At 45.1% G+C, this 27,731-nt stretch overlaps 1 protein-coding gene across 1 annotated transcript; it reads left to right on the forward strand.

The window, feature by feature from the left end:
- The first annotated feature begins 423 nt into the window (after positions 1-423).
- LOC121838272 (zinc finger protein 525-like) lies at positions 424-10,254 on the forward strand. The gene is made up of 2 exons (XM_042294398.1): positions 424-451; positions 7,742-10,254. Exons 1-2 carry the CDS (start codon positions 424-426, stop codon positions 8,794-8,796), a joined length of 1,083 nt encoding a protein of 360 aa, XP_042150332.1. The 3' UTR covers positions 8,797-10,254.
- The last annotated feature ends 17,477 nt before the right edge of the window (positions 10,255-27,731 follow it).

Consider the following 27,731-nt stretch of genomic DNA (forward strand, 5'->3'; position numbering starts at 1 on the left):
CATGCCTGTACTGTGAAAAAGGTTTAACAGCGCTCTAAACATTTGCAAAGAGGACGAACCGACAGCTGGCAAACCTAATTTGGTAGCGGACATTGCATTAAAAGTCACCGTGGCTCACAATGTTACTCTGAACATTATGTATTTGTTTACTTTCCAGCGAGTTCTAGACCTGCCTTGTGTGTTTGCAGCTTGCCTTCAGCTTGGCGAGACATATTTCTCATCCTCCGGTTCTGAACTTGATTACGATGTGGAGGGGGGACGGTGACCGGACATGTTAACGCACCACAGCTGGAATAATGTGGATGAAAGCTCATGCTGCAGAACCCGGGGATCCGGGGTTCAATCCCTGTCCCTGCCAGTTTTGATCTGGATAAGTGTCGTATTGGCGGGTGTCTTTGGAGCCTGACCCCATCCAACGTTAGTATGGAACCAAATCAGTCTTTATATCACAGTAAGTTTGTTTCCCTCTCTTTAATAAACATGGAACAGTGGTGGTGGTTTGACTACGGCCAGTCAAAGTCTAGATCAGCTCTTGTACAGACTCCTAGAAGTCCGTGCTAATTCTGAGATCCTCCGCCAGGGAGGCGTCGTCAGCAGATCCCAAATAGGGAGCAAGAGTCGTGCGTCTGTTTTCCACGTGCCGCTATTCTCCGAGATTAATCACGCGAGGAGCAAAGAATCCTGCGCCATGTAGGAAAGTTGATTCGCCGACGTTTCACACGCGCTCCGGCGTGCAAGTGTGTGTGAAGTGGCGGCGTGCGCAGCGCCGCTATTTGCCGAATTTAGTTGTGTGACCGGCCACAATCGACGGAGCATGGCTCCTACACGTGCGAGGAGTGGATTTTCCGCATAACCTAAGATTTTTAAACGTGCATCTCTGGCTCCCGTAGGGGGCCCATGCATAAAGTCCAAATCCCAGAAAAAGGTGTGCATGGTGATGAGGGTTGGGCTTAGAGTACACGAAAGCAGAAAATCGGGAATTTTAAGGGAGGTTCGTGGCAATGGTGAGTGAATGTTTGGCAATTTAAATGTTAAGTTCCTATACGTGGTATTCCGGGCACTTCTGGCCACTGGCCACCTTGACAGGGGCCGAAAATCTGTTTTGATTTGAGTATTCGTTGCATGCCTTTAAAAAGCAAAGTTTTGCGTTTTGTAACAGAATCGGTGCTTTGTGCTGTTCTGCGTGCCCGCTGGCTACGAAAATGCCCTAGTTTTGTGCGGTTGACTGCACGGCTTTGATTTGAGAGATCTCTGTGCAATAAAAGACGCCGTGGCTGTCGAGCGTAGCCCGGGCTCTATTGTGGCCAGTTGCTTCGAATACGCGTCGATTTCACGCAAGCACTAGGAATTTTATTTTTATTTTTTTATCAAGGTTGCGCACACCTTACTTTTCCAGTAATTGAAGAGACTTGCATATAAAGATTGATTGAAAGAGTAATTTATGGCTGCCACTTTGAAATGTTCAAACAACGAGAAATATAAATAAGTTTACATTTTAGTTTGAGGCATATGCTGCCATACATCAGTTGCTGACTATATTTTTAGACATTTAAAAAAACAAAAATATGAATTTTTTTGTTAAAGCAAAATACTTTTATTTATATTAAATTTCGAGCTCTTGAACGGTTGTGACCAGACAGTTGTTTGTGGCAGTCTTGAACAAACTCCAGCTGGGAGAGGACTGCGGATGGGGATCTTTCAACGTAGACCTGAACGTGGGAATCCGCAAGTCGGTACAATTTGCCCAAGATAACCCGAAAGCCAGGAAAGCTTTTTCTTTTTGGGGCGTGCAATTAAATGTCTCTTCATGAAGTAAAAAATGAAGCAGCAAAAAACTATTAGTACCATCCTCTCAATTTCATTATTCGTGGACATCGTCATGCACGACGGCGTGTCTCTGCACATCTTTAAGACAGGAGACGAATGGAAAGAATGGTGACAGGACACATGTCTCAAACTCAGCTAACAACTTTTATTGAAACCATCCCTTATATACGTTTTCTCCCGCACCCACACCCGGACAACTGCGCACGCCCAATGGCTCACCGTTATACAATTCCTAGACTAAACTGCCCACATAGCAAAAACACACCTCGATAGGACATTCAAGTGACCTGTATCTGCATGGTATGTTCGAGCAGTTTCACGTGATCGGCAGCAAGCTGCACACAAATCTTGTTTTCTTGTCTTATTACCCGGGTTCTAGATTCTTGAACATCCTTTTCAAGTCTGCATCTGAGATGTCTTCACGTGAATATCATTCATGAAATCGTCATGGTAGGCCGATAATGCAATCTTGATATCTCCATTCGTCGGTGAAAATGCACCGTTTGCTTTTCGGCGGGCGCAAGCACAGGCAGCACAATCCTCAGTCCTCCGCTGGGGCTGCCAGATGCCCGTCGTTGGTTTGGCACGTAAAACCCCCAAATTTTTGTACATGACATATGAGACCAACTACCCAGAACACAATTTGGGGCTCGAAATTCGTTTTCTTTCTGCCTGAAAACCGTTGATTGAAAACTGGCCGGTTTGAGTCACGCTCACTCTCTTCTCCATGGTCACGTGTTGTTTTCTATGGTTTAGACACAACCACCAAAGATAATCAGTCGTGAGTCATTGAAGGCACACACAGTGCTAAAAATAGAAAAGAAATATGATACCCATTTTTTGTAGCTTGTAAAGAACTGCAAATACATTGATTGAAGAAAAAAAAAAGAGTGGCACAGCCGCGTGACTTTTGGTAACTTTCTCCTCCTCTATATTTCTTCTTCCTCCCCAGTCCAGTTTCAGTTTTGGTTTCGAGCAGTAGCGGTTTTTTACTTTATTAAAAATATACTTGACGCTGTAGCAAAATATTGATTGGATAGTCTTTGGCACCATAATGGGCCACGTGGCATAAAGATAGAAATATTTTTTGGGGGGTGTCAGTGTCCCTTTAAAGGGATACTACAACGAAATTTCGGCGCTCATTTTTTGGTCTATATATGTTCAAAAAAGCACCATCAAATCGAACATACCAATATATCTTGTTAAAAAAGTCACGAAAAGGAATTTTAAAACAAATTAAACGATTAGCAAAGAGCACCTGGTGGATGTCGCTAACGCCTCGCTTTTAATGCCCGTCTAGCAACCTTGGCAGCTAGTGACGGAGGTTGTCTCGCCTCCGGCCACGACGAGAGAAGAGGGGCAAGAGGAACTCATCTCTTCCCAAAAATGCCTTTTGTGTGTCACAGAAGTCGCTATTGTCCCCCTACAAGATTATAGAAGACTAACCCGTCACTCAAAATTTGTGCAAAAGCAGCCACTTCGGTGGCTGGAACGACTAGGCCATCCTCTCGACGTCGGCCTCGCCGTAGCTTTGCTCGTCTTGAGACGACCTACGTCACGATTGCGTTGGATGTCACGTGGTCTCCGCTGGGCCTTCTCCGAGAGCTTGCCAGAGTGGGCCGTTTATAACGAAAAATACAGCCACCAGGCTCAAAATACAACGGATATTACGGATATTGTGGATCATATTCAACCTATTTTCGAACACGACGGGAATATTTCAAATTTCGTTGAAGTATCCCTTTAAAGGGTAACTCCAGACACTTTCTTGATTTTAGGGTTATGGCGGTTTTTAGGGAAGGAAGTGTTCCTCAATTACAAGATGTCAGTTCTTTTTCAATGCGCTCTGCAGTTCCGTAGATATCCTCCTCAAAGTTTTGTCTCGGGGGGGTGTACGGCAAAACTGAAACTATCAGCTCAAGCTTGATGGCAGGTCTTGTGATCAGCTGCATGGCCTTCGTGTTACACAAAGCTAAATTCAGGGGGTTAAGAGTCCCCGCTAAATTAAGCAATGAAATTGGTGTCGTGACATCAGCTACATTTCAGTTTCCCTGCTAAATCTAGTGGGGAAAATGATGTCGCATGACCTCGTGTCGCATCACTCATGAGAAAATTCAGCTTCTCCGCTAGATTTAGCGAGAAAATTGATGTCATGTGATCTCAACACTAATTAAATTTCTGCTAAATTTAGCGGGGCAGTTCCGCCGACGCCGCGAAACGGGCGCAAGAGTTGTGCTCTAAAACGAAGATGACATCAGAGCACAAGGTTGCTTGACAAACAGCCAATCCGCTGAATGCCCGCCGAGTTGCTGGTCGTAGCATTTGACCAGCTTCAGCTATCACGACACGCAGGCCGTCAACGAAGCGACATAAGCTGGTACACGCACTCACTTCCCATTTACAAAATTATTACAAGGGCCTCAATTGATTTGCTTCCAGCTTCGTTGAATGTCTCCTGCTTAACCCTTTCAGGACGGCTTTTTTTTCTAAAAACTTGCTAAAAATCCTGAAATTTTTACTTGTGCAAATGGTTCAGGAAGGTTTATAAACCAGAGCCACGTGTCAAATTTTCGTGAAAAAGGCATGGTTTATTAGCATTGCAAAATAACAAAAGGTGGGCTTCACTGCACACACAAGGTGGGCTTCACTGCACAACAAAAAATGTGCATAACAAAACAGGGAATAAAACTTGTCTCACAGTTTTCCACAAAACAGGCAGCTTCTGTGCAAGAAAGAGCTAGAGCTTCATAGAAAATTACAAGTCTGCGCTTGTGTGAAACACACGGAAGCACGGTATTGCGCACAAGGCTACGCTGCAATCAGGGCACCATGTCCTTGTTTCTTTTCGAGCTGACTTGGTCTTCGTGCAGATGACACATCGTCTCGTCGGGTTCGTCTTTTTCTCTGTTGGCGGCAAGTAGTCCGGGAAATGTCGTGCTGTAAGCCTTGTCAAGGAGTGGTCAGAGGCCCTACCTCTTCTCCGTGGGCCCACATTGTCACAGTTTGCTGTATCAGTCCCTCCACTAAGCTCAGTCTAAACTCGAGATGGCTGATAGAATTTCCGCTCTTCATGTATAATGCAAATGCATTATAAATCACCATGTCCACTAAATGGCGAAACAACTTCTTGTAATAGGTCTTTTGGCCATCTCGTGCACTCGGGTAGTAAGAGAGGTTTTGGTCGCTTTTATCTAGCCCGCCCATGGTGTTGTTGTAGTCCATGACGATGATCGGCTTTGAAACCACTTCGCCTTTCCGATTTGTGACATCAGTGCTCCCTGCTGAATGTACAGTGCTGAGGAAAGTTACAGGCTTCTTGTCTTTCCACTGGAGGCATAGACACTTGCCTCTTAGAAACGCCTCTATCTCACCTTTCCGAAGTCGTTTTGTGTCAAAGTTCGGCATCTCCTTTCGACGGGGTCTGGCTGTGCCGTAGACATCAGTCTTGCGTGCGATGAGCTTGTCAACAAGCTCCGGGGAGTTGTAGTAATTGTCTACTGTAACACAGTATCCTTCGTCCAACAGCGGACCCATGAGTGATGTGACCACACGCGTTCCCATGGCTTCGTCTTTGTTACCACCGACAGATCCTTTTCCAGTGTACAACATAATATTCCAAATGTATCCACTGGAGGCTTCACATAAAACAAAGAACTTTAGGCCAAAACGAGCACGTTTCAGGGGCATAAATTGTTTCCAGGAAAGTCTTCCTCTGAAACGGAGCAGGCTTTCACCGACGGACACGTCCTGCTCTGGCATGTAGAGTGCCTGAAATTTGTCAACGAGCCTAGTCAGGACAGGCCATAGCTTCCGAAGTTTCGGATAAGGGTGCTGATCGTCCGGTGACTCGTTGTCCGTGAAGTGCAGAAACTTCATCAGGAGGAAGAACCTATCTCTGCTCATTGTGTCGCCAAAAATTGGTGTGCGGAGGATCTCTCGCGTCGACCAGTAGAATTTCACTTCAGGCTTGTCGATCACTCCTTGCAAAATGATTAGTGCAAGAAACACCTGCAGCTCTCTTCTATCGGTCGGCTTCCAAGCTTTTCTGTGACCAGCCGTGCGCTGATGCGACCGAAGAAACTGCGTCACGCGGCGCTTGGTTTCGGCGACGATGAGATCGAGCTCTTCATAAAAAAACTGAAGGAAATACTCCACAACTCCGCCACCCTCGTCTAGTTGGACGTTGATACGAGGAGAGCCAGTGAAAGGAAATCGAGGCGGTGCACGAGGGATATTATTCATGTCAATTTCTGATCAAACACGTGAAGAGTTTGTGTCGTCAGTGCTCTCGTCTTCACTTTCATCGGAAGTGAGGTAGTCTAACCAAGACTCACCGGAGTCAGAGTCCAGTTCCACATCGCTTCCACTTGAAGAGACGAAAAAGTTTCCGAGTCCACAGTTTTTCTTCTTTTTTTTTTTGCCCCACGTGAGGAATCGTCGACTCGTCCTACGTGGGCCGCCATTTTTAAAGCACAGGGTAGCCAGCGCAACAACAAAAACCCCTGTTAAAAAAAATTCTTTCTACGGGCTCCTTACGCCATCTGGTGCCTTTTCCAGCAAGTGCAGAGCAACGGACGAGCTAAAGACGTCTTTAGGATCATATCACCAGTGAAACTATTTTGGACGAGCTGGGCTCGTCTTTTGTATTTTTTGCAAGTAAATGCCTGACGAGCTGAGCTCGTCTCCCGTACGGAAAGGGTTAAATAGCCGGGTTTCTAATGCACTGTCGCATAGGGACACATAACTTTCAGCACAGAGGCCAAATGGGCAACTGTGCTTATTCTTGACCTCATATGATCTAAGTACACTCATCGATCCACGGTGCATCGTTTTGACATACCCTTTCTGATTCTACATAAAGAAAAACTTCAGACACGCTGCTCATTCTTACTCATTGAAACATACAAAAAGTGCAGTCGAGCCAGAGTACTCTTAGGTCCAGGAAGTTTTGCCTTTGTTTATTTGTATAAGAATATTATGTTTACAATTTTGGTGAAAATCCGGGAGCATGCAAGAATGAATATTAATAGCTGTACCTTTTTTGATGGGCATTAGTTTGTGCAACCTAGCCAAAAAACTTTAAAAAAACACACCCTCCTTATCATCCCGTCGACGGAGTCACCAATTTTCTGTTGGCATCGCCCCAACACGAGACCCGCTGGGGCACAGATTTGAGACTGCTCCAGAGACATGAGGGAGGGAGTCCAGATTTTCCTCCTGTCCCCCAGCTGTGCTACTTAGTTGTTCTTCATCCAGTTTTCTCCAGATAATTTGAACCAGCACTCTAACCTCCTATTTGTTGCATATACTTTACTGTAATCTACACTTCCATCTTCTCCAGCGAAACTCAGGGCACCCGGTATCTTTGTCGCCACTTTAGGAAGAACAGCACTAAGCTCCTTACATTTCAGAATCACAAGTTCAAATGTGTTTCTCCTCTTTACATATAGCGCATATTTGATCTGCATCTTCAAATCTAGCCCTGTCTGTGTGTGTGCTGCCCTGTATACATTTCTTCTTAAAACGGCTTGGCCATCACGTTAAGGTGGAGAGAGTACGACTCTCGTTGAGGTGGAAAGAGTGTATGACCATTTTGTGACGTCATGGACTTTGCGCGCAGAATTTTAAAAAAAATCTCGCGCCATCAATATTGCTCTAAAAATTTTGTTTATTGCGTAAAATTTATTTCTTGACAAGCATATCCCGACCAGGCTGTTTAAAAAAACTTTTTTTCAGTGACCCTGTCATGGTACCAGTCGCATTTGAGTGCTTCTGTGAACCGAATTCCAAAGCGCAGCGAAATATTAAACTGTACAGCTGTGGCAGAACGGCATTAATGACTACTCATTTGCCAAACTAAGTGACTATTTTGTTTAAGCTTTTGTGGGTCAATACATACGGTGTTTTCTTCTAGGTGATGGAGCCACATTGTTGGGGGAGACCAGCTGCCCACTGAAAGTCACCGAGGACATCTGGTTCGGATGCTGTTCCTGCACCTATGTCACTAAAGATCAGTGTGGAATTGTGAGCCACCTGGCGGCCCATGGTGATGAACAATCCAAGTGCCAGCATCTTCCCATTTCAGGTTCTAAGTCCCAAGTGCTTGGCAAAACTCAAAAGCACAAGAGTGAAAAACCATTTAAGTGCAAGCTTTGCCCCCAAGAGTTTGCTTATCATTCCCTTCTGACCTGTCATGATCAAATACACACTGGTGAAAAGCGATTTAAGTGCATGCAATGCCCCAAATCCTTTGCTCAGAATAAAAATCTGATCTACCACAATCGAACACACACAGGTGAAAAGCCATTTAAGTGCAAGCTTTGCCCCGAAGAGTTTGCCAGTAATTCCCTTCTCACCTACCATAATCATCTGCACACTGGGGAAAAGCCTTTTAAGTGCACGCAATGCCCCAAAGCCTTTGCTCTAAATTGCCATCTGCGAACCCATAATCGAACACACACTGGTGAAAAGCCATTTAAGTGCAAGCAATGCCCTCAAGCCTTTTCTCAAAATTGTCATCTGCAAACGCATAATCGAAGGCACACTGGTGAAAAGCCATTTAAGTGCAAGCAGTGTCCCCAAGCCTTTGCTGATAATTCGGCTCTGAGAAGTCATAATCGAACGCATACTGGTGAAAAGCCGTTCAAGTGCAAGCAGTGCCTCCAAGCCTTTGCTTCGAGTTCTAATCTGCGAAGCCATAATCGAACACACACAGGTGAAAAGCCATTTAAGTGCAAGCAGTGCCCACAAGCCTTTGCTCACGAGTCCACTCTGAGACATCATAATCTAACACACTCTGGTGAAAAACCGTTTAAGTGCAAGCAGTGCCCCCAAGCTTTCGGTCGAAATTCTCATCTACAAAGCCATAATCATTTACACACTGGTGAAAAGCCATTTAAGTGCCAACAGTGCCCTCGAGCCTTTGCTTTTAATTCCTATCTGCAAAGCCATAATCTAACACACAGATGAAAAGCCATTTAAGTGTAAGCTGTGCCCACAGGTTTTTTCTCACAATACCAGTCTGATCCGCCATTATCGAAAACAGTGTTTAAAGGGAAACGAGTAAATATATTCAGTCAACTTTTTTTTTAATTTTCATTTATCATGTTGAAATTTAGTATACTGTAAATTGATGTATTTCTTAGTGGTGATTTTAATTATGCAACTAGTCTTAAAGATAGTTTTACTAGATCCTGACTTATCAATAAATTTTAGTTTTATTTAGGCCCTTGTTTTGGGTAGTTAGCGTAAAATTCTTCAGAATATATCAGAAATTTTATAGAATTGCATTGACCAAGACATGCTTTGTGGAGTGATGCTATTTTTGTTGCTTTATATGTCATAAAATAATTTTATTTAATTAGCCTGTCTTAATTAGTCACTAACGACCCGTAAAGAGGACCTAATTAAAATTACATATTTATTGATAACTCAGGATCTGTCTGAAAACTAATTGCACATTTGAAATCACCACTGAAAAATACATCTGTATACTAAATTTCAGCACGATAATGAAAAATAAAACGTTAAAGGCCCTCGTTCCCTCTTGAAAACCTTACAAGGGCAAACAATGCCCCAAAAGCTTTGCTCGGTATGGGAGTTTATCCGCCAGAACCAAATGCACATGTGCGGAATGCCTTGCGGTTGACCCGTAAGTTGAGCCTGCACCGTGTGTAATCATTGAGTAGCTCATACAAAACTTCATGCCTTTTCACTCAAAGTATGCATATACCTGAGTGCAAGATAGGTCCCAAGGCCCTTGCCCAGCTTAATAGTGAAGCTCACCGCACTGAAGCGCCTATGCGTAATAAACCTCACAAACTCCAGCAGCGTTCCAGGCCATTTTCTGATCGGTTTTGCCTCATCGGGCACAAGCTAACAAACCCTAAGGGCATTTGCATAAAGCCTGCAGCGGGTAGGCCTTTCAAATGCCAGCAATATCCGAGAAGCTTGGATCATAATTCCAGCTTGGTTGGCCATACAGCCAGACTGTTTGTCATTGCTCTCCCTCCTTTTGTCCGAAGGCCATCATTTGTCATCACACAAATGTATTGGTGCTTAGGAAATGATTCTTCTCCATTTGTGATCTAGAGGCTGGGTCAATAAACAGGAGACATTTCTTAATGCATTTCAGAGCATCTACTCTGTGTTCTGCACCAAATGTGCACTGGGTCATGCTCTAGCTCTTGTTCCAAACTCCCTTGAACTTGCTCGATGTATGCTTATTGAGGCGAGGTTGAATATGCTTGTAAAAATGTCTTCATTGTTTTCTTTTGATTCTACTCTTATCTATGTGGAAGGAAGATATAATCGTGCCAAAAGTTAATATATGACCACAATTCAATCTTGACTATTGAAAAACAAAAAGGTTGGCAGTTTCAACTTTAACACTCTTGTTTCTTTCAGCTGCTGCAGATTATGGTACTGAAGTGACAGCTGGTTCGCACACTTGTGCTTACGACCGTAGAAACCTGTTTGAAGCCTCTTGTGAGGGTTTACAACTTTCTGCACTGCTGTGCAGCCGGTCGTAAGCAGTCGCAAGAGGCTTGAAAACCGGTCTTGTTTCAGTCGGTCGTAGTCAAGCGCAAGTGTGTGAATGGGCCTTAAGTAGTATGAAGTAACTTTTTCCAAGATTTTCATTTTGGCCTCCTGTACAGTGCTAAGACCTCATTTTAGCAGTTACCTCGGTGGGGAACTATAATTGCCGAGTGTGCATACACTGAACACTTCCTGCTACAGGTTGGGACGTTGCTAATTGAATCCCTTGCACTGCCCAGCAGGTTTTGCAATAAATTGGGGTTCCCAAACATTTCATAGAACGCCATTTCATCTAAGAAAATGGCCGTTTCATCGAACGCCGTTTCATTAAATCGCTGACAGCCGTTTCATTGAATGTATCTTACATAAAAAATGTGAAAGATGCTCTTTTATGCACGGATCGAGTGCATTTTCGTGTCATTTATCCATTTCATTGTCAGGTTTTCTTAATGTCCGAACATGTAGCTGTTACAATTTATTTTGATGCAAGTAACCCAGAGGATATGTGTACCGATTTTTATGTTTGTTTCGCATATTGTGCTTATCTGTTCACCCCCTCTGTATTACCCGATGGGCCTTGAGGGTATTGTAACAAATAAATAAAAAGTCGCACTCCCGGTAAGAGCCCACTCCAACTCATGGAGGCCAGAAGGTGACTTGGGTTTTGCGCAGGCGCAACAACTTTAGCCATGTGAGCCTCCTAGCCTCTCATGTCTTTCTATTGATACTCTTTTACTGCCTGAAGCTTGCAGTAGCTAAAGCTGAGGTGCTATTTATGAAACTGCAACGAAACATTGTTTTTTTAGTTTCAATACTCAATGAAGTCAAAAGTAAGTACGTCACTTCAAATTTCATTTGAAAACTTTCGAGGGTTCATGTGTTTGTGCGACAGCCATTCACCGTTTCAAATGATGAGCAATTGCTCTCAAGAAGTCTCCCACAGCCATGCTCCGTCGGTTCTCATCAAAAAGGCGGACTTTCTCCTTTCTTGCCGCTATGACCTTCCTTTGGCGAAGAGGCTTTTGGGAATTCAGCATCGCCTCCAGCTTGTCTTCCGTCAGTTGATGTTCTGCGGCAATGCAAGTCAAAAACTTCCAGAACCCGGGATGGGCACCTCCAACCAGCTTCAGGAAGCGGGAATGCCACCCTGGCGTTCGATAAGACGGTGTTCAATAAAACGGCGTTCGATGAAACGGTGTTCGATGAAACGGCATTCAATGACACGGCATTCAATGAAGCGGCTTCAATGAAACGGCTTCAATGAAACGGCAATGGACGAAACGGCGTTTGATGAAATGTCCGGTCCCAATAAATTGGCACTGTACCCATTTTGGATAGTGTATTGCCCCATCGGAGCTGCGTTGACGAAAGTTGTGGAAACTTTGGAACCGACTAACATGCTCATACTCGCTGCTTTTGCCTTCCCTCTTTGTATTGGCAACTTCACAGTCATGTATTTATACGACACCTGCTTTCAGATATTGCTTTCCTTTGTGTAATGTGTTCCCAATATTTTCTCGCTCCGTGTCCATTTTCCCGGCAGTTGTTTCCGTGTTGCCTGGCTGTCTCCCTCAGAGTTTTCGAACCGTAGGTGTCATTGTTTGCTAAAAAGTTCCTTTTGCTTGTGTAACACAGAATAGTTTGTTTTTCTGCTTCTCTGATGGCTAACATTCTTACATTTTTTTAAAAGAATGAAAAGGGTTGGTGAAGCTAAAGCATGGAACACCTGAGCAATGAAACTGGGCGCCACTAAGCTCGTCACAGGCGCACCGCACGGCTTTATCCGTATCGACCAGATCCAAGCTCCGCCGCCACGTTGTGGGGAGGCGACGTAGGGACACCAGCACTGGTTGCTATGATACTGCCGCTCGCCGTCCGTTCTCGTCGCTTATGTGTCCCCTGCTTAAGTGTCAATGAATACCAGCTCGACCATAAATTTGCTTTCTTTACTATATCCTTTGAATCATTGCTCAATCTGTGAATAGTTTCGCATTGTTTAATCAATTTGCAAGCACATCTTTATCGTGGCAATTTTTGCTTTTTACTTTTACGTTGTTTGTCTCGAACGAAATCTGCGGATGATAAATATGTAATCAAACTTCCGTTTCACTCTTGCTCAGGAATAAAGATTGACAGTCGAGCTCCCGCAGTGTTGTCTTTTTTTTCTTCCATTGCATATCTTCGCTGAAGCCAAAGTGCTGCGGGCAGAGCAGCTCTTTAGAATGTTCCCACTCTGCCATCTTGCACAATGCCAGGATCCCACTGGAACAGTTTTGTCGCCAAGAAATTGACTACCAAGTGGAAGTCCGTATCGCAGCACATAAGTCAAAGTGGTGGTCCTGATGTCTGTTCTGACCGTAGCCCAATTCCTGCCCTCCAGCAGGTTTACGTAGGAGGTGACATCATGTTTGTGCTGTTTAATGCATGTGAAAGCATCACGCTGCCTTCGCAAATGTATGAAAAAGAGACATGGGAGACTAGAGGAACTTTGAACCGATTTTATTGAGCTGATAGTCCTCAGCACGGGGATCTTTGTAATTGCATACTGTTAAACGACAGTCGCTTGTTACAGACTATCCCTATCTAGCACTTACGTGACCGAAATATTTTGTTGCACCCGGCACTTGTTCCTGGGTATTGTAGTTGTGATTCCTGGCTCTCTTCACCAAAATGCATAGATTGGATGTCGTCGTACAAGTTGCAGTGTTCCTTATTCATTTTCTTATAGCTTATAAGTTATTTAATATATACACAATGAGAAGGAGCCAGCCACCACTGACCGTTGCCGCCGACCCGATTAGCATTGAATACCTCTTGCTTTCGCGCTCGCGCTTATTGACCGCTGGACTTCTTTATCGTCTTTGCTGGTCGCTATAAGTGCCCCCCTCCTGGAGGAGTTGGGGGCAGAGAGGCGTAGCCCAGGCGACGCGCCGAGAGTCACGTGTGTTGATGGCAGCTGACAAGTGCACAGCTTTGAGTCGGTCAAGAGACACAGTGTCTGTTCGGCCTCCCATGTCCAGTACAAAATGTTTGTTCCTCCGTTTTACCACCCTGAAGGGTCCATCATATGGTTGTTGTAGCGGCTTTCGAACGGTGCCTCGTCGAACGAAAACGTGTGTAGATGTTCGGAGATCGTGTGGCACATTGTAGTGTTGGCTGCAATGGGCATACTCTGCGCATGGCAGTTTTTAGTTCATTGGCGTAAGTTGCAGGGTCCGGTTCAGCTTGTGGATCACTTGGGGAGAAAAAATCACCTGGAAGACGCAAAGTGCTGCCATATACGAGCTCGGCGGGGCTGCAGTTGAGCTCTTCCTTGACCGCCGATCGGAGGCCAAGTAGGACGAGTGGTAGCTGTCTGCACCAGTGCGTAGAGTCTCCTTGTGCCTTGAGTGAGGACTTGAGTGAGCGATGAAATCTTTCCACCATACCATTGGCGATAGGATGATACGAGGTTGTGCGTATACGGTGTGTACCAAGTAGATGCATAAGGGAATGAAATAAAGCTGACTCAAACTGCCGTCCGCGGTCTGTTGTTATGGTGGATGGCACACCAAATCTTGCAACCCATCCGCTCACGAAAACCCGCACGATGGTGGCGGCAGTGATGTCAGAAATCGGGTAGGCTTCTGGCCAGCGCGTGAATCTGTCGATGCACGTAAGTATGTATGTGTTCCCATCTCATGGGGGTAAGGGACCAACAATGTCAATATGGACGTTATCGAATCGTGTGGTGGCCACGGGGAATTGTTGAAAGTCTGTGGAGGTGTGGCGATGAATTTTTGATTTTTGGCAAGCAATACAAAAGTGTGCCCATTCTCGCACATCCTTATTTACGCTGTGCCAAATAAAACGCTGAGTTATCAAACGCTGCGTTGCATGTATTCCAGGGTGTGAGAGACCATGGGTCGAGTCAAAAACCTGATGGCGAAACGGTACAGGGACAACAGGTCGCAGCACTCCAGTTGAAACATCGCAAAGGAGAGGGTGATCACCTTGCGGGATCGTAATCTTTAAGAGCTTCAGTTGGTTGGATACCTGAGTGAGCAGGAGGATGTCCTTGTCATCTTGTTGCGCGGCAGCCATATCTGCGAAGTCGATGGTAGGTGATATAGCATTGCAGTCGAAAGTCAATGATATGCGTGACAGGGCGTCCGCTGCTGGGTTGTGAGATCCCTTGACGTGTCGGATGTCTGTCGTGAATTCGGCGATGTAAGATAGGTGCCGTGTTTCTCGTGGAGAAAACTTATCGCTTGATGATTTTAAAGCGTACGTGAGAGGTTTGTGGTCCGTGAGGATAAAGAACTGTCGACCTTCTAAAAAATGTTTGAAGTGCTTGATGGTTAGATATATTGCCAGAAGCTCACGGCCGAAGGTGCTGTAGCGGCATTCTGCAGGTTCCAATTTTTTTTAGAAGAATGCAATCGGGTGCCAGACTGCTCCGATGTATTGTTGCAGAACTGCCCCAACCGCGGTGTTGGAACCGTCGACCATGACGTTCAAGGGAACATTTGGTCTGGGGTGGAATAGGAGTGCGGCGTCAGCTAGTGCTTGTTTGGCATGGTGAAATGCCGCTGTGGTTTGGGAGGACCACTCCAGTGCTGTGGAAGGTGTTTGCGCACCTCTGAGGAGGTCAGTTAGAGGTTTCAGTATCTGAGCGCAGTGAGGGATGAAACGCCTGTAGAAATTAATTAAACCAAGAAATTCTCGAAGTTTACGAATGGAGCTTGGCTGGGGAAAATTTTGAATGGCGTTGATTTTCTCTTCGAGGGGTCGAAGTCCGTGCTGGTCTAGGCGGTGACCGAGAAAATTGATTTCGGTCACACCGAATTCACACTTGTTCTTATTGATGATGAGTCCATATTCATCGAGGCGTTGGAACAGGAGTTTGAGATGTTTCAGGTGTTCTTGTTGGTTTATGCTGAAGAAGAGAAGGTCATCGAGGTACGCATAACAAAAATGCAGATCTCGAGTCACTTGATCTACAAAGCGTTGAAAAGTCTGGGCTGCGTTGCGCAAACCGAATGGCATTCTTACATATTCGAAAAGACCGAACGGAGTAGCAATAGCTGTCTTGGGGATGTCAGGAGGGTGTACCGGTATCTGGTGATATGCTTTAACTAGATCAATTTTGGAGAAGATTTTGGAGCCGTGAAGAGACGAGGTGAAATCTTCAATGTGAGGGAGCGGGTAATGATCGGGTACTGTCGAGTTATTAAGGGCACAACAATCACCACAAGGTCGCCAGTCTCCGGTTTTTTTCTTTGGGACCATATGTAGAGGCGATGCCCAAGGATTTGACGATGGACGTATGATTCCGATTTCAAGCATATGTGCGAATTCTTGTTGTGCAGCCTTCATGCGGTCGGGGTGCATGCGACATGGGCGGGCATGAACAGGTGGTCCGGTTGTTACGATGTGATGGCTTACATCGTGTTTGATTGGATGTAGAAAATTGTGAGGCCGTGTCAATGTTGGGAAAGCTTGAAGTAAGATTCCGTATGCAGACTCTGCGCGTTGGCACTAGGGATGTCACGAACCACCCCAAGTTCGATTTCGAAAGGTTTCGATATTTGCGAAGCGAACTGAGGTTCGATTTCGAAAAATTTCGATATTTTCGTACCGACCGAGGTTCGAATTCGAAAAATTCGCAACTTTCGATCACAGTGGAGTTTCGAATTCGAAAAGTTCGAAGCTTTCACGGTTTCTAAAATTTCGGATTCGAATATTTAGAATATTTTTTACTTCAGGTTCGATAAATTCGAAAATTTCGAAATTCTTTGTGAATAAAATTCGAAAACTTCGAACGCTTCAAATTTTTATAGACATGAAGTTCAAACATTTCAAATTTCTTTCTGCATAAAGTTCGAAAAGTTCGAAGGTTTCGATTCTCTTTTAACGCTGAATTCAAAAAAAAAAAAACTTCGAAGATTTTGAATTCCTTTCTAGTCCAAGTTTTCAAAGTTCGAAGTCCGGTTTTCAAGTTCCTCCACAGTTTGTTTCGAATAACGTTTTCACGACTCACTGGTTTTCACAAAATCAAGTTTAGAAAAGTTAGGGTGCGATATCTAGATTCTGCGAAGTTGGTCAGGCAATTAAATGAGACGACGAGTGTCCCGGATGTGCTGGAATATTTGCCAGTGCAGAGTGAAGTGTGACCATGGATCAGTAATTGTGACCGCCAGCCCAGGGGGGGGGGGGGGGGGGGGTCTTTAACCTGCATCACGCAGTAGTGATCACACGAACACACTGTTTAACGAGACTCATCCAGTTCGAAGCGGCCAGGGTCGAGCAGGAGGCTGAGGCTCAGAAAAACCTTGAAGCGACCTGGCAAACTACCTTGCCACCCCTTGCACGCTGGTAGTAATCTGATCGAACGCCGCCCGAGTGACGCTGGCATATAGTAAGTTAAGTTTGTAATTGTCCTGGAGGTTTATTTTCTGGAACGGAGGAAATGCCTTGCAAAAAGCCGACACAACTCGAGGTCGAGGAGCGTTCTACCATACAAGTGGCGTCGGAAGAGGGTAGCGGGGGGGGGGGGGGGGGGGGCTTCAGTTCCTTTCCCCCCTTCCAGATATTTTGGACTGTTAAAGAAAACAATACGGGGAAAGAGGGCGTGGTCGAGCTCATTTTAGTCTGAAATTATTCATGCATATGTATAGCTACTGTTGCTCTTCATTGCATAAAAGATTGTGTAGATGGTCATTGTTAGAAACCCGTTGTCAGAAGGCACTACTCGTCACATGCTTAGTGGTTCGGAAGTTCAAAACTATGTCTTTTCGACCTAAATACCTGTGCCAATAGTAAAAAAAAACAAAAAAAAACAATAAAATAAATAAATAAATGCGGGGATAAAAAGCTGGAGAAAAAAAAACTATCAAGAATTCGCCGGAAGTGTTGCATTCTTGCGTATTCAGAGGTTCAAAACTTCGAAACAAGTTTCTTTTACCAAAATGTGTACAGGCTAAAAGAAACACGTCCCAGGATCGTGAAGCGAAAAAAAAAAGTTTTCTTTTAATGACGGTGCTGAACTTGAACACTATTACAAATCTTCTCCCATGAGTTAATTTATTCCTTAACATGAAAAAATAATACATTATTTTGTATTCTGCAGATGGCAATGATTTGTACTGTCTGTGGTGTTAATTTAAATGCGATACCTCAAACAACTTAGACGAAAATAAATATCAAGTTTAGGGCATAATTGCATGTAGATACATGTTTGGACATTTATTCGAGACTCACGTTGAATAACAATAATCACATCTTAAGACGGCACTTACCTAGGCTATACATAGATCATTCTTAAAAAAAGTATAACATCTCTACCACAAATAGCTTCGGCTACAGCGCGCTTCAAATCTGGCACAAACGATAATCATCAAAAACCCCTCGTCCTTCCTCGCCCCTTCGGAAATTTATTTCTTTAAAACTAAGCATGCCAGAACATTGAAACAAACGCCATTGTCTTTCGTTAGGAACGCAGCACCGCGTGTAAAAGTTCGAGAAAAAAAAAACTACAAATGTACCTCACTACTTGAATTCAAATGAAACCGTCCGCTGGTCTTTCGAAGTTCGACGAACGTCGAACTTTTACCCTAAAAGTTCGAAGTTCGTCGAAATTCTGACTTTTCAGGATTCGAAAGTTCGAAACTTTTCGAATTCTCTTGATAAATAAGTTCGGAATTCATCGAATGTTTTGGTCAGTCAAGTTCGGAAGTTCGACAAGCATCGAACTTTGCAGCGCAATGAGTTCGAAAAAGATCGAATTTTTTAGCGCAAGAAGTTCAACAGTTCGAAAAGCATCCAACTTCTTAGCTCAACAAGTTCGAAAATTCAACTTCCGTCAAATTTTACGATGTAGACAATTCGAAAAATCGAAATCTTTCGAACCTTTCAAACCGCTTGATTCGATCATCGAAACTTCGATTCGAAAAAAGTTCGCGGCATCCCTAGTTGGCACTCTCTAGGGCGTGCATCGGATGCTGTGAGAGCGATGCCTTGGACCGTGAGGTCCATTGTAGAGTCGACTAGACGTTTGCTTAGCATGTCAACTAGCAGGTTAAAATGCCGAAGAAAGTCAGCGCCCAATATTGGATATGTAACGTCAGCAACTAGAAACACCCAAGTGAACACTGCGTAATCCGATGTTGATTGTTAACACTCGCTCACCGTAAGTCGCAATTGGTGTTTTATTTGCAGCTTGTAGCGACGAATGTGGTTGCTTGTGGCGACGTGGAAATGCAGATGCGGGCAGAACGCTAATTTCAGCACCGGTGTCTACAAGAAAACGCTGTCCGGTATCCCGATCTGTGACAAAAAATAAGCGGCCCTCATTGGTTTCAACACCACTTGCCGCTTCTAGTGGTGGGGGTTGAAATTTTCCGCCGCGGCGCAGGGTGGAGTGCAGTTTCTGGCTTGGTTCCCAAATGTTCGGTGATACCAACACACTCTTGGATGCGGTGAGTTGGATCGTTGACAAAGACTGGTGCTGTCACTGCGTCTTCGCGACGACGAGCGAGAGCGTAGCGAGATTGCTATGTCGTTTCTCAGGTCTGCCAGCTGACGACAGAACATGTCTCGAAGTTCGTTCAACTCCGAGGAGTGGCTGGAAACTGCTGACGCCATAACCGGTCTTGAGGGTTCTTGCGCCTGTTGGAGCTGTGCTACCGTTGCTGTAGCCACATCCATGACGGAATCCGCCAGTTGTGCCAGGGCGGCCAATTGGAGATCCGGCGCCGTCGCTAACACCATGCGAACGTTAGTTGGCAACCGCTGAAGGAACAGCTCTTTCAACAACGAAGTGTCAAACGAGGAGGCCCTTTCGCCAAGGAGTTGTTGCAGGCGTCTGAGCAATTGTGACGGTTTGCGATCGCCGAGCTCTTCGCTAGTTAAAAGCTGTTGTAGCCGGCGCTGTTCGGATTCTGAGGTCCGTTTTACCAGTTCCTTCTTTAAGATGGTGTAAGGATACGTTGTTGGCGGGGTGAGGATCAAATCCCGCACTTCAGTCGCAATTTCTGGTGGAAGCGCGGCGACCACGTGATGGAACATACGGATTTCAGAAGTAATCCTATATGTGCAGAATTGGCTCTCAATCTGAGCGAACCATACTTCCGGATCAGCGGTCCAATATTTTGGAAGACGTAGGTGCACTGATGAGAGATCTGCTGAGGCGGAGTCTCCGTTGTTGGCCATAATGGTCGGTTGAAGGTGAAACGGTTCTGCTCAGGTCACAGTTATTTAATATATACACAATGAGAAGGAGCCAGCCACCACTGACCGTTGCCGCCGACCCGATTAGCATCGAATATCTCGTGCTTTCGCGCTCGCGCTTATTGACCGCTGGACTTCTTTATCGTCTTTGCTGGTCGCTATAAGCTTAAAGGGTCACCGACGGTATTTATGCTCGTCAAGGTTTTTATTTGAGCATGACCTATGAGAGCCTCAGTACCCAGAACACAATTTGCGGCTCGAAATTCATATTCTTTCCGCCTGAAAACCGCTGGTTGAGAATTTGCCGGTTTCAGGCGTGCTCACTCTCTTTCTATGGTCACGTGCCGTTCAAACTCATGCATACCAAATAGAAATACTTTACTAAGAGAATACAGGACACTCCTCATTTGCATTAGACAAAATGACGGCTGCACCACAAACCGCCCCTTGTGGAGTGCTTTATTTGGCGACGGCTCTCTTCCCCACCCGCCTCCTCGCCGCCAGACCATGTGAAGGCGATGCCTCGGAATGTGGTGCGGTTGACGGGATCACTTATGCAAACACTGCACCGCTGCCGCCGTCAGGCGTTTTTCTGCAGATCTTCGTTGTCGTCTTTTTTAATGTGTTCTTTTAGAAGTGTCCTGTATTTGCCAAATATATTCAAAGTCATGGATCATCTAAGCACTAAAAAATAGAAAAGAATTTTAACCCTATTTTTTGTGGCTTCAAAGCTGCACATACATTGATCGAAAAATAAATTGTAGCGCAAATCACAGGAGGTAGATGCATACCATTATATTGTGTAAAAGAAGGATGTGTACACAAGTTGTATTCTTTCAGCGAATAATGTAAATTGTACTTGTATCATTCACTTCTGCTTTGGCCCCAATGGGCTGGCAGTATTGATAAATAATTAAATAAAATGCACGGCATTCTCAATATGGTGACAGACATGGGACCGCAACTTCAAAACCGTGGTTCATGGTACTGGCCAATCAATATTCAAGCACATAACATAGCGAGGATAAGGGATATAGGTGCAAAACAATCGCACAACAAACGGTTCAAGCAACGTCCTTGTCGTCTGCTTCACACGCCCAAAAAGCGCGTTTGTAATGCCCGTCTAGGAACCTTGACAGGTAGTGAAGATAACTGTCTCGCCTACACTCTGTTTCACCTTACGATGTACCGCAGGAAAGGCTACAAGCACGAGCTCCTTGCTCAGGGCACATCTCGTCGGCACAAGCTCGCGCATTAAGGGCAGCTGCAAATCCTATGAGCTTGCGCTTCTAGCCTTCGCTGCGGTACAACATAAGGTGAAACGGGGTACAGAACTATACATGTTTTGAACCTGACGCCATCCCCACAGCTCTACGGCCAGCAAAACAGAAGAGGGAAGGGAAGAACTCCCAACTCAACGGGACTCTTTTTTGTGTCCCAGACGTCGTATTCTCCCTCTACAAGATTATAGAAGATTAACCCGTCACCCAAAATTGGTAATTGTCGCGTGTTCGACATCAAGCGGACAGTTGTGTTGAAAGTGTCTCACACTGCTCTTGCTCGTATTCAACCTGCTACTGTTCACAGAGCAGCTAAGCGGAGCACACAGCTACTCTACCTGATCGCAACGAGTAGCACTACCTATTCATGTAATCGATGTGAGCACCGCTCGCATAAAAACCGGTAACTCTTCTTAGGCATGTGCAAATAATGGATGTTGGATTCGAAGCAAATTCGAAGTGAATAGTGGTTTCGGCCTTATATTTTTTTGATCAAATATTGAATAGTTTGCTGCACCTTTCTCCACGCCTTTCACTACTGCTACACCATGCTTAAACAAAAATTCAGCTGAACTTGCGGCTCTGTTAAATTTAATCTAGCTATATTTATAGACTGTGGCCTCAGACAGTCCAATGCCTACATTATGATGGCAAGTAAATGACACATTTGACATAAAATTAAAGCTGCAAAGGAGCCCCACCATACCTAATTGAGGGGATTTATGAATTTTCCTCCTATATGAAAATATCTTCAATTCTTAATTAAAACAACAAGCACAACTAATGAACACGGGTTGTTGAAACATTGCTCCCTAATATACAGCCTTCCATTATAAGCCAGTTAAATTTTGAAGATTTTACTGCAATATAAATATTAACAGTCGCAGTTTTTTTTTTTTTTATTGCTTTAGGAGCACGCGTTTGTTATACCACCACTTTGAAGGTGTGTTTTCCGCCTATACTCTGTTTCATACTTATTGTGCAACGCTGTCAAAGCTACTGGCATGAGCGGGGGGCTTGATCTCGTTGATCATTTGCATGCGTTCTTGCGCGAACAAAAGCATAGATCCATAGGTGATGCTACGCGCTCATGCCAGTAGCCTTGACAGCGTTGCACGCTAAGTATGAAACAATAAGTGCGCAGCAGCGCTGTGGCGAAGCGAGTCGCGAGATCGCGGCGTCATTTCTGCGGGTATTGCTTCTCCGCAGTGCATCAATGCTTGAGGAGAAGCGCACTGAGGGGGGCTAACCCGCCGCGATCGACACTTCGAAAGAGAATGAATATTGCAGTTAACTTTGAAGTGATTATCAAATAGTGTATAATTTCAAACTAGCATTTGATAATTCGAATATTTGCGCAGCCCCACTCTTTGCACATAGTACTGAGGCATCCGAAAAAACATCAAGTGTACTTTCGGGATTTTCAGTGGCATCGCCAAGAATGTCACGTGCCAGACACTTTCAGTTCCCTTTTTGAGAACAGCTCCCTTTTGGTGCAGTCATGGCGCAAATTGCGCACAAATACAACCTTTGGAGCAGCACGTACACGGTTTTCGTTCTGGCGCAGTTTGGCGCAAATGGTCGAAGCTGTTCCACCACTGCAAAAGCAAAGACTTCGTCGAGTTTCCCTCCTCTACAAAGGCAGAACTAAAAGTGCCCCCTCCCCTCCCTCTCACCCCTTGCCCACCCTTTTTTTTTTCCAAGTGAACTCTTCCCGCATGAATAGCTGACCTCATTTTGGTGATTAGCTTGTTTCCAGTCCCTTCGTCGCCGTGTTGAAGACGATTATGGTGTCTGAGGAATGTGCTTTTCGTGCATTCTGACTGTAGTTTGGACGATGTTGTATGCAGTTGCTCGTCGCAAGCTGATGCTCATTCTCGTCGATTGAATATGCTGCTCACTATTACATAGAACAGAAATAAACGCAGCATGGATAACCTTCTCTCGTAGGGTAAGTACATTTTTTTTAAATAGTTTCTTAACTAGACTGTTTTCTCGCAGCGGGGACGAAGTTAGAACTGCATAGACATGGGTTGAAATAGAGCAACCGTCTTGGGCAGCTGTGCGACCATGCTAAAGGCGCAAACGACGGTCTGTTCTGCAATCGGCGAAAACGCTCACTTCGGTTTTCGGTAACTACGCTCAAACGCCCACAAAACGTCGTTCAATCGACACGTGGCCGCGGAGCAGATAGCAGGGAGAGTGTCAAAGGACTGATCCGACTCTAGAGTCATTGCATCGGATCCAAAGACAACGCCGGGCTTCGAGCGCATTAATTTCAAATATTGAGCCAAATAGCGCACAACTCAGGCAATGTGAACACAATGCTTATTTTACATGTTTTACGGCATTTATTAATCTACCGACGGCGTTGCACTTTCCACTGCCTCAGCGGAAACCTGCGAAACTTCACGCCTGCTAAGGTTCCGGGGTTGCGACAGTTCAGTACGCAACAGTGCCTACAGCTTCGGTGTTTATTCTTCTGCGATATCTGATAGCAATGTTAAGAATAAAAGACCAAAAACGCACAAATCAACACCTTCAAATCAATGCGTGAACAGCCCCACGAGCAAGCAGGCTGGCGAAAGGGCCTTCCCAGTGTTGCAAATATTTAGTGCTAGATGGCGCAACATGTCACACCAAACTTGACTGCATGAGGGTATACACCAACTCATGCCTGCAATCAAACCGGAGCGCCCCTAGCGAACGCCACCGACGCTGCGCATGCGTGATGGGGGTGTGGGCAAGAAGCTCGCCGTCGCCCATAAAGAAACCATTGGAATGGGATGTTGTCGGCGTCGGTGTGAGTCCCCCTGCCCTTTTTCGCGTTCGAATTGTTGATTCTACGTCTTCCTGGCAATGTCTGACTACTTGAGTGGCTTCAGCGAAATTAACGAGGCTCGTTACACCGCAAAACTTGGTGTGAATAATGTAACATGCGGCGATTCATTCTGCGTGGACGCTGCAGAATGGACGCTAAAGCCTGATTCACATGGTGAGGTTCTGCTCGCTATTTTCAGTCATGAAGTCGCTCGGGCTGCAAAAGCCTGAACCGTAGGTGAGATGCCGACGTCGATACTGAAAATCGCAAGCAGAATCGAACCGAGCGAATCGGGCATAACAAGTCGGTGATGGCCACTGGCAACAATTATCAACATTTCCTTATATCTACTGTTTACACCGAGCCTACTTACCTGAAGGAACCTTTAAACTTAAACGTCTTTTGGGGACTGCACTTCTTATCGCAATTACCGGGTCAACGTTTGGTCTACGGGCCGCTCTCGTTTGAACCAGCAGACGACACGCAGAAACATTTGAGAGAGCAGACGACAGCTCAAACGATGAGGCGGCCGTTTGAACGTGATGACGCACTGAACGCAGTCCACAGGTGGTCCATGCAACTTGACGTTTTTCCCGCGTTCATGTTGGAACAAAACAAATAAATCTGACGACCACAAGTATCCGTGAATTCAATCCAAAGTGCTTTCCGCCCAAGTAATCGTGGTTCGATGGCGTCTGTTTTTCCTTCTTGATGGCCCCTGTTCACGTTCTCGGACGAACCGAGCAGGCAAAAAAACGCATAAAAAATGATCTTCAAACCTTTTCCGACTCTTTTGGTAAAGCCCCAGTTGCGGCGTTTTGACGAGAAGGCAGGTTTTTGTCCAGTTTCTTCCAAAGTAACACAGAAATGCACCTGCCCCCCATGGCGGCTTCCGCCCACAGCCCTAGACCGAAAGTGCGCCCGACGCGCCAACACCGCGCCGTGACATAACAGAGATGAGTTCATGTATAAGTCGGGTTTTCCGGTTCCGCTATAGCCAGGAATAGGAGGTAAAAGCGCTAAAAAACGACGGACAAGTTGAAGAATGACGAACACCACAGAGCGCTCTGTGGTGTTCGTCATTCTTCAACTTGTCCGTCGTTTTTTAGCGCTTTTACCTCCTATTCATGAATAACCAACTAGCCCAAGTACACACCCTTCTACGCTATAGCCAGGGTTGGGCAGAAATACTCCAAAATGTATTTGGAAATACAAATACTGGGATACATTAAAATAGTAGCAAAAATACTGATACTAAGATACATCTGTAAAAATGTATCGCAATACGTATCGGAAATACATTTTAAAAAGAGGCAAAAAGTATTTGGAAATACAAATATAGGAATACATTTTAGGGAGGGCAGAAATACAAATACAGAAATACTGATACTGCAATACATTTTCCAAATTTTTTTGAGACGCCAACTGAGATGAATTTTGAAGTTTGAAGTGGATGTTTTCGATCCCGACATTACTTTCCTGTAGGCTTGGCACTTTGCCTTGAAGGTAGTGGTTCCGGACGACAAGGAGTCTTCAATGGGCCCAAAAAAACGTTCCATCAAGGGCTGACCGCGGTCCCTTCCATGACATCCTGTCTGTCTGACGAGGGAATCCTGTCAACATTGATCACATGATGTCACGGTGGAATAAACTAGTATTCTTTATCTGTAGGTGTGGCCTTGAACATGAAACCTTACCACGCTGCAGTATGCAAGGACAATACGTACTTTCGTTGTAGGTTACCTCGTTGAAGATCGTGCATGCAGTGTCATTTGGAATTTTTGAGAATAGTGGACCGCCTGAAGCATCTTGGAATACATGTCTTATCTTCTGGTACGGTTGAAAAAACGATACGGTAGCATCCCTGTTCTGAAGTTCCTTACTACCGACCCTCCGCCACCGACGCACGGATTGCAGTCCTCAAGTTTTGCCTAGCATTATCCAAACAGAGACCTCGTGGATTGTGAGCTGATATTGCCGGCACAGGTGCGAGCTGTACGAGAAACAGTGGTCTCGAGACGAGTCGCGGGAGTACGTAGTCTGGGGTGGCACAGCGAGGCCACTTCTGGCCTCCTTCTGGGTTTCGGATCACCAGAGCAGCGGGTCACGTTCACGTCGGCTGATGACGTACCCTTGAGCCATGCAGTGTTACGGGCGCAGCCGCAGATGCATTCGAATATGTGTTGAACTTCACAGCGTGAGTCTTCCTACTATTTCAAGTCAACCACCGCCAGGCTGGTGCTGCAACGGAATGTGACTCAGCTTTGCTGGCTGGGTGTACTCTGAACGCTAACGCGAGAGAGACGATTAGCAGCGGGTATTGGATGCCAGCAAATAATGACTCAAGGAATCCCTACCTAAGGACCTGCGGCAGAAGATACTCTGACTCCATTCCTGGCACGCCACCTGGTTCGAGTCCCCGACTACGCAACACTTCTCAGAAGAGAGAAGAGGACGCATAGAAAAATAGTTTGCAGAATCAAAAAGAACCTTGGTCAGCATAGTAACAACACCCCAGCATCTTTTTGACTCTGGTGCCCTCAGAAGTAAGGAAAAAAAATGCGTACGGACTTGTTTCTTTTTTTTTTTTTTCGGGGGGGGGGGGGGGGGAGGGAGTATTTCTCAAAAAATGTAACGAAATACATTTCATCCTGATTGTATCGCGATACAAAGAAACATTCCAAATGTATTTCGATACAGGAATACAGATACTGGTGCAAAAAATGTATCGCGATACAGAAATACAGATACGAAATGTATTTCTGAAATACTATCGCGATACATTTGTATCGCGATACTGCCCAACCCTGGCTATAGCCAACATGGCTGCCATCTGCCCATTCTTCCAGTTCCTCTGGTGGTTCGTGTTTTTCGAGTGCAACCGTGAGAAGAGAGGCCGTCTGGCATTCTTGTGGTCTTTGAGCATGAAGGTTTTTTGCTGATAGGCTTAGTATTGAAGCGAGCTTGGTGGACTAAACGTTGTCTCCAAATAGCGCCAACTTCAACTTCGCTGTTAATGCCAACGAAGGCGCCAACAAAGTGCAGCACCGTGATCAAAGTGAAAAACATAAAGCGGAAGTTGCACGAGAACTTAAAATTGACATCAAGTGGAAAGTGGCCAACATACAGAGAAATTTTATATTTTGGCTGAAATTGATTTTTTGGACCGCCTGATTATTTGGACAATTTCGGGGTCCCCTCCAAGTCCGAAAAATCGGTCGGCAACTGTAATGAATACAACCCAGCAGCCATCATTAAGAAGGCCAAAAGGCAACTAAAGAAGCAACTATGAAACAGACATCTTGATGAACAATCGCTCGGTTTCCCCTGGACTCTGGAGGTGTCAAAAGTTCACCCGAGAAGGGCAAGGACGGGCAGAGCATAACCCTGCAACTCCGTCTAGAAATGGGAGACGCGAGAGACATTAGACAAGATCTAGAATTTACGACGTACATCGTCTCCTATGGGACTGTAAATGTTTCAGAAAAAAGAGGTAGGAAATACTTGCAACCGCGGACCCACTAGACAAGGCGAAAGACGGACAAGCACGAGAGAACTCCTACAGGCGATTCCAAAGGACTCGAGTGGCTGAGATCCATAGTCTTCTATCTGGCAAAAACGGCCCTCAGTAAAACATTTCAATATTTCTTTTCTTGTCATGCCGTGCCATATTGCAACAGTTTTTTTTTCATTGATAAAGGTATATTTTAAATCGTTCAATGTTTCACAGTAAGCACAAACCTACAGTACTCTCATTAATTGAAACTCCAGGAAGCCAAAAATTTTGTTTGGATTATAACGAATTCATCTAAGCATGAGGAGAGGTAAAATGTCGATTTGTTATATCGATGGCTACACATACAAAGCAGATACTTCGTTATTTTTTCTACACAGGCCTACTACTAACCATAAGCAGGTATGACACTTATGAAACATTGGTGAAATGTATAAGTTTATTTGTCCCTCAGGAATGGTGTCTATCGTGAGCTGTTTAGACGGCACGGCACATGGCACCTCAAAACAAAATTGAGTTTGTTCACCAGCAAAAAAGTTGT

Source organism: Ixodes scapularis, unplaced genomic scaffold, assembly GCF_016920785.2.
Source record: "Ixodes scapularis isolate PalLabHiFi unplaced genomic scaffold, ASM1692078v2 PGA_scaffold6__148_contigs__length_123643588, whole genome shotgun sequence".
NCBI lineage: Eukaryota > Metazoa > Arthropoda > Arachnida > Ixodida > Ixodidae > Ixodes > Ixodes scapularis.

Coding starts and splice junctions, on each gene's coding strand:
- LOC121838272 (XM_042294398.1), top strand. CDS start 424: ATGGAACCAAATCAGTCTTTATATCACA. Junction 452..7,741: donor AAATCAGTCTTTATATCACA/GTAAGTTTGTTT, acceptor GTTTTCTTCTAG/GTGATGGAGCCACATTGTTG.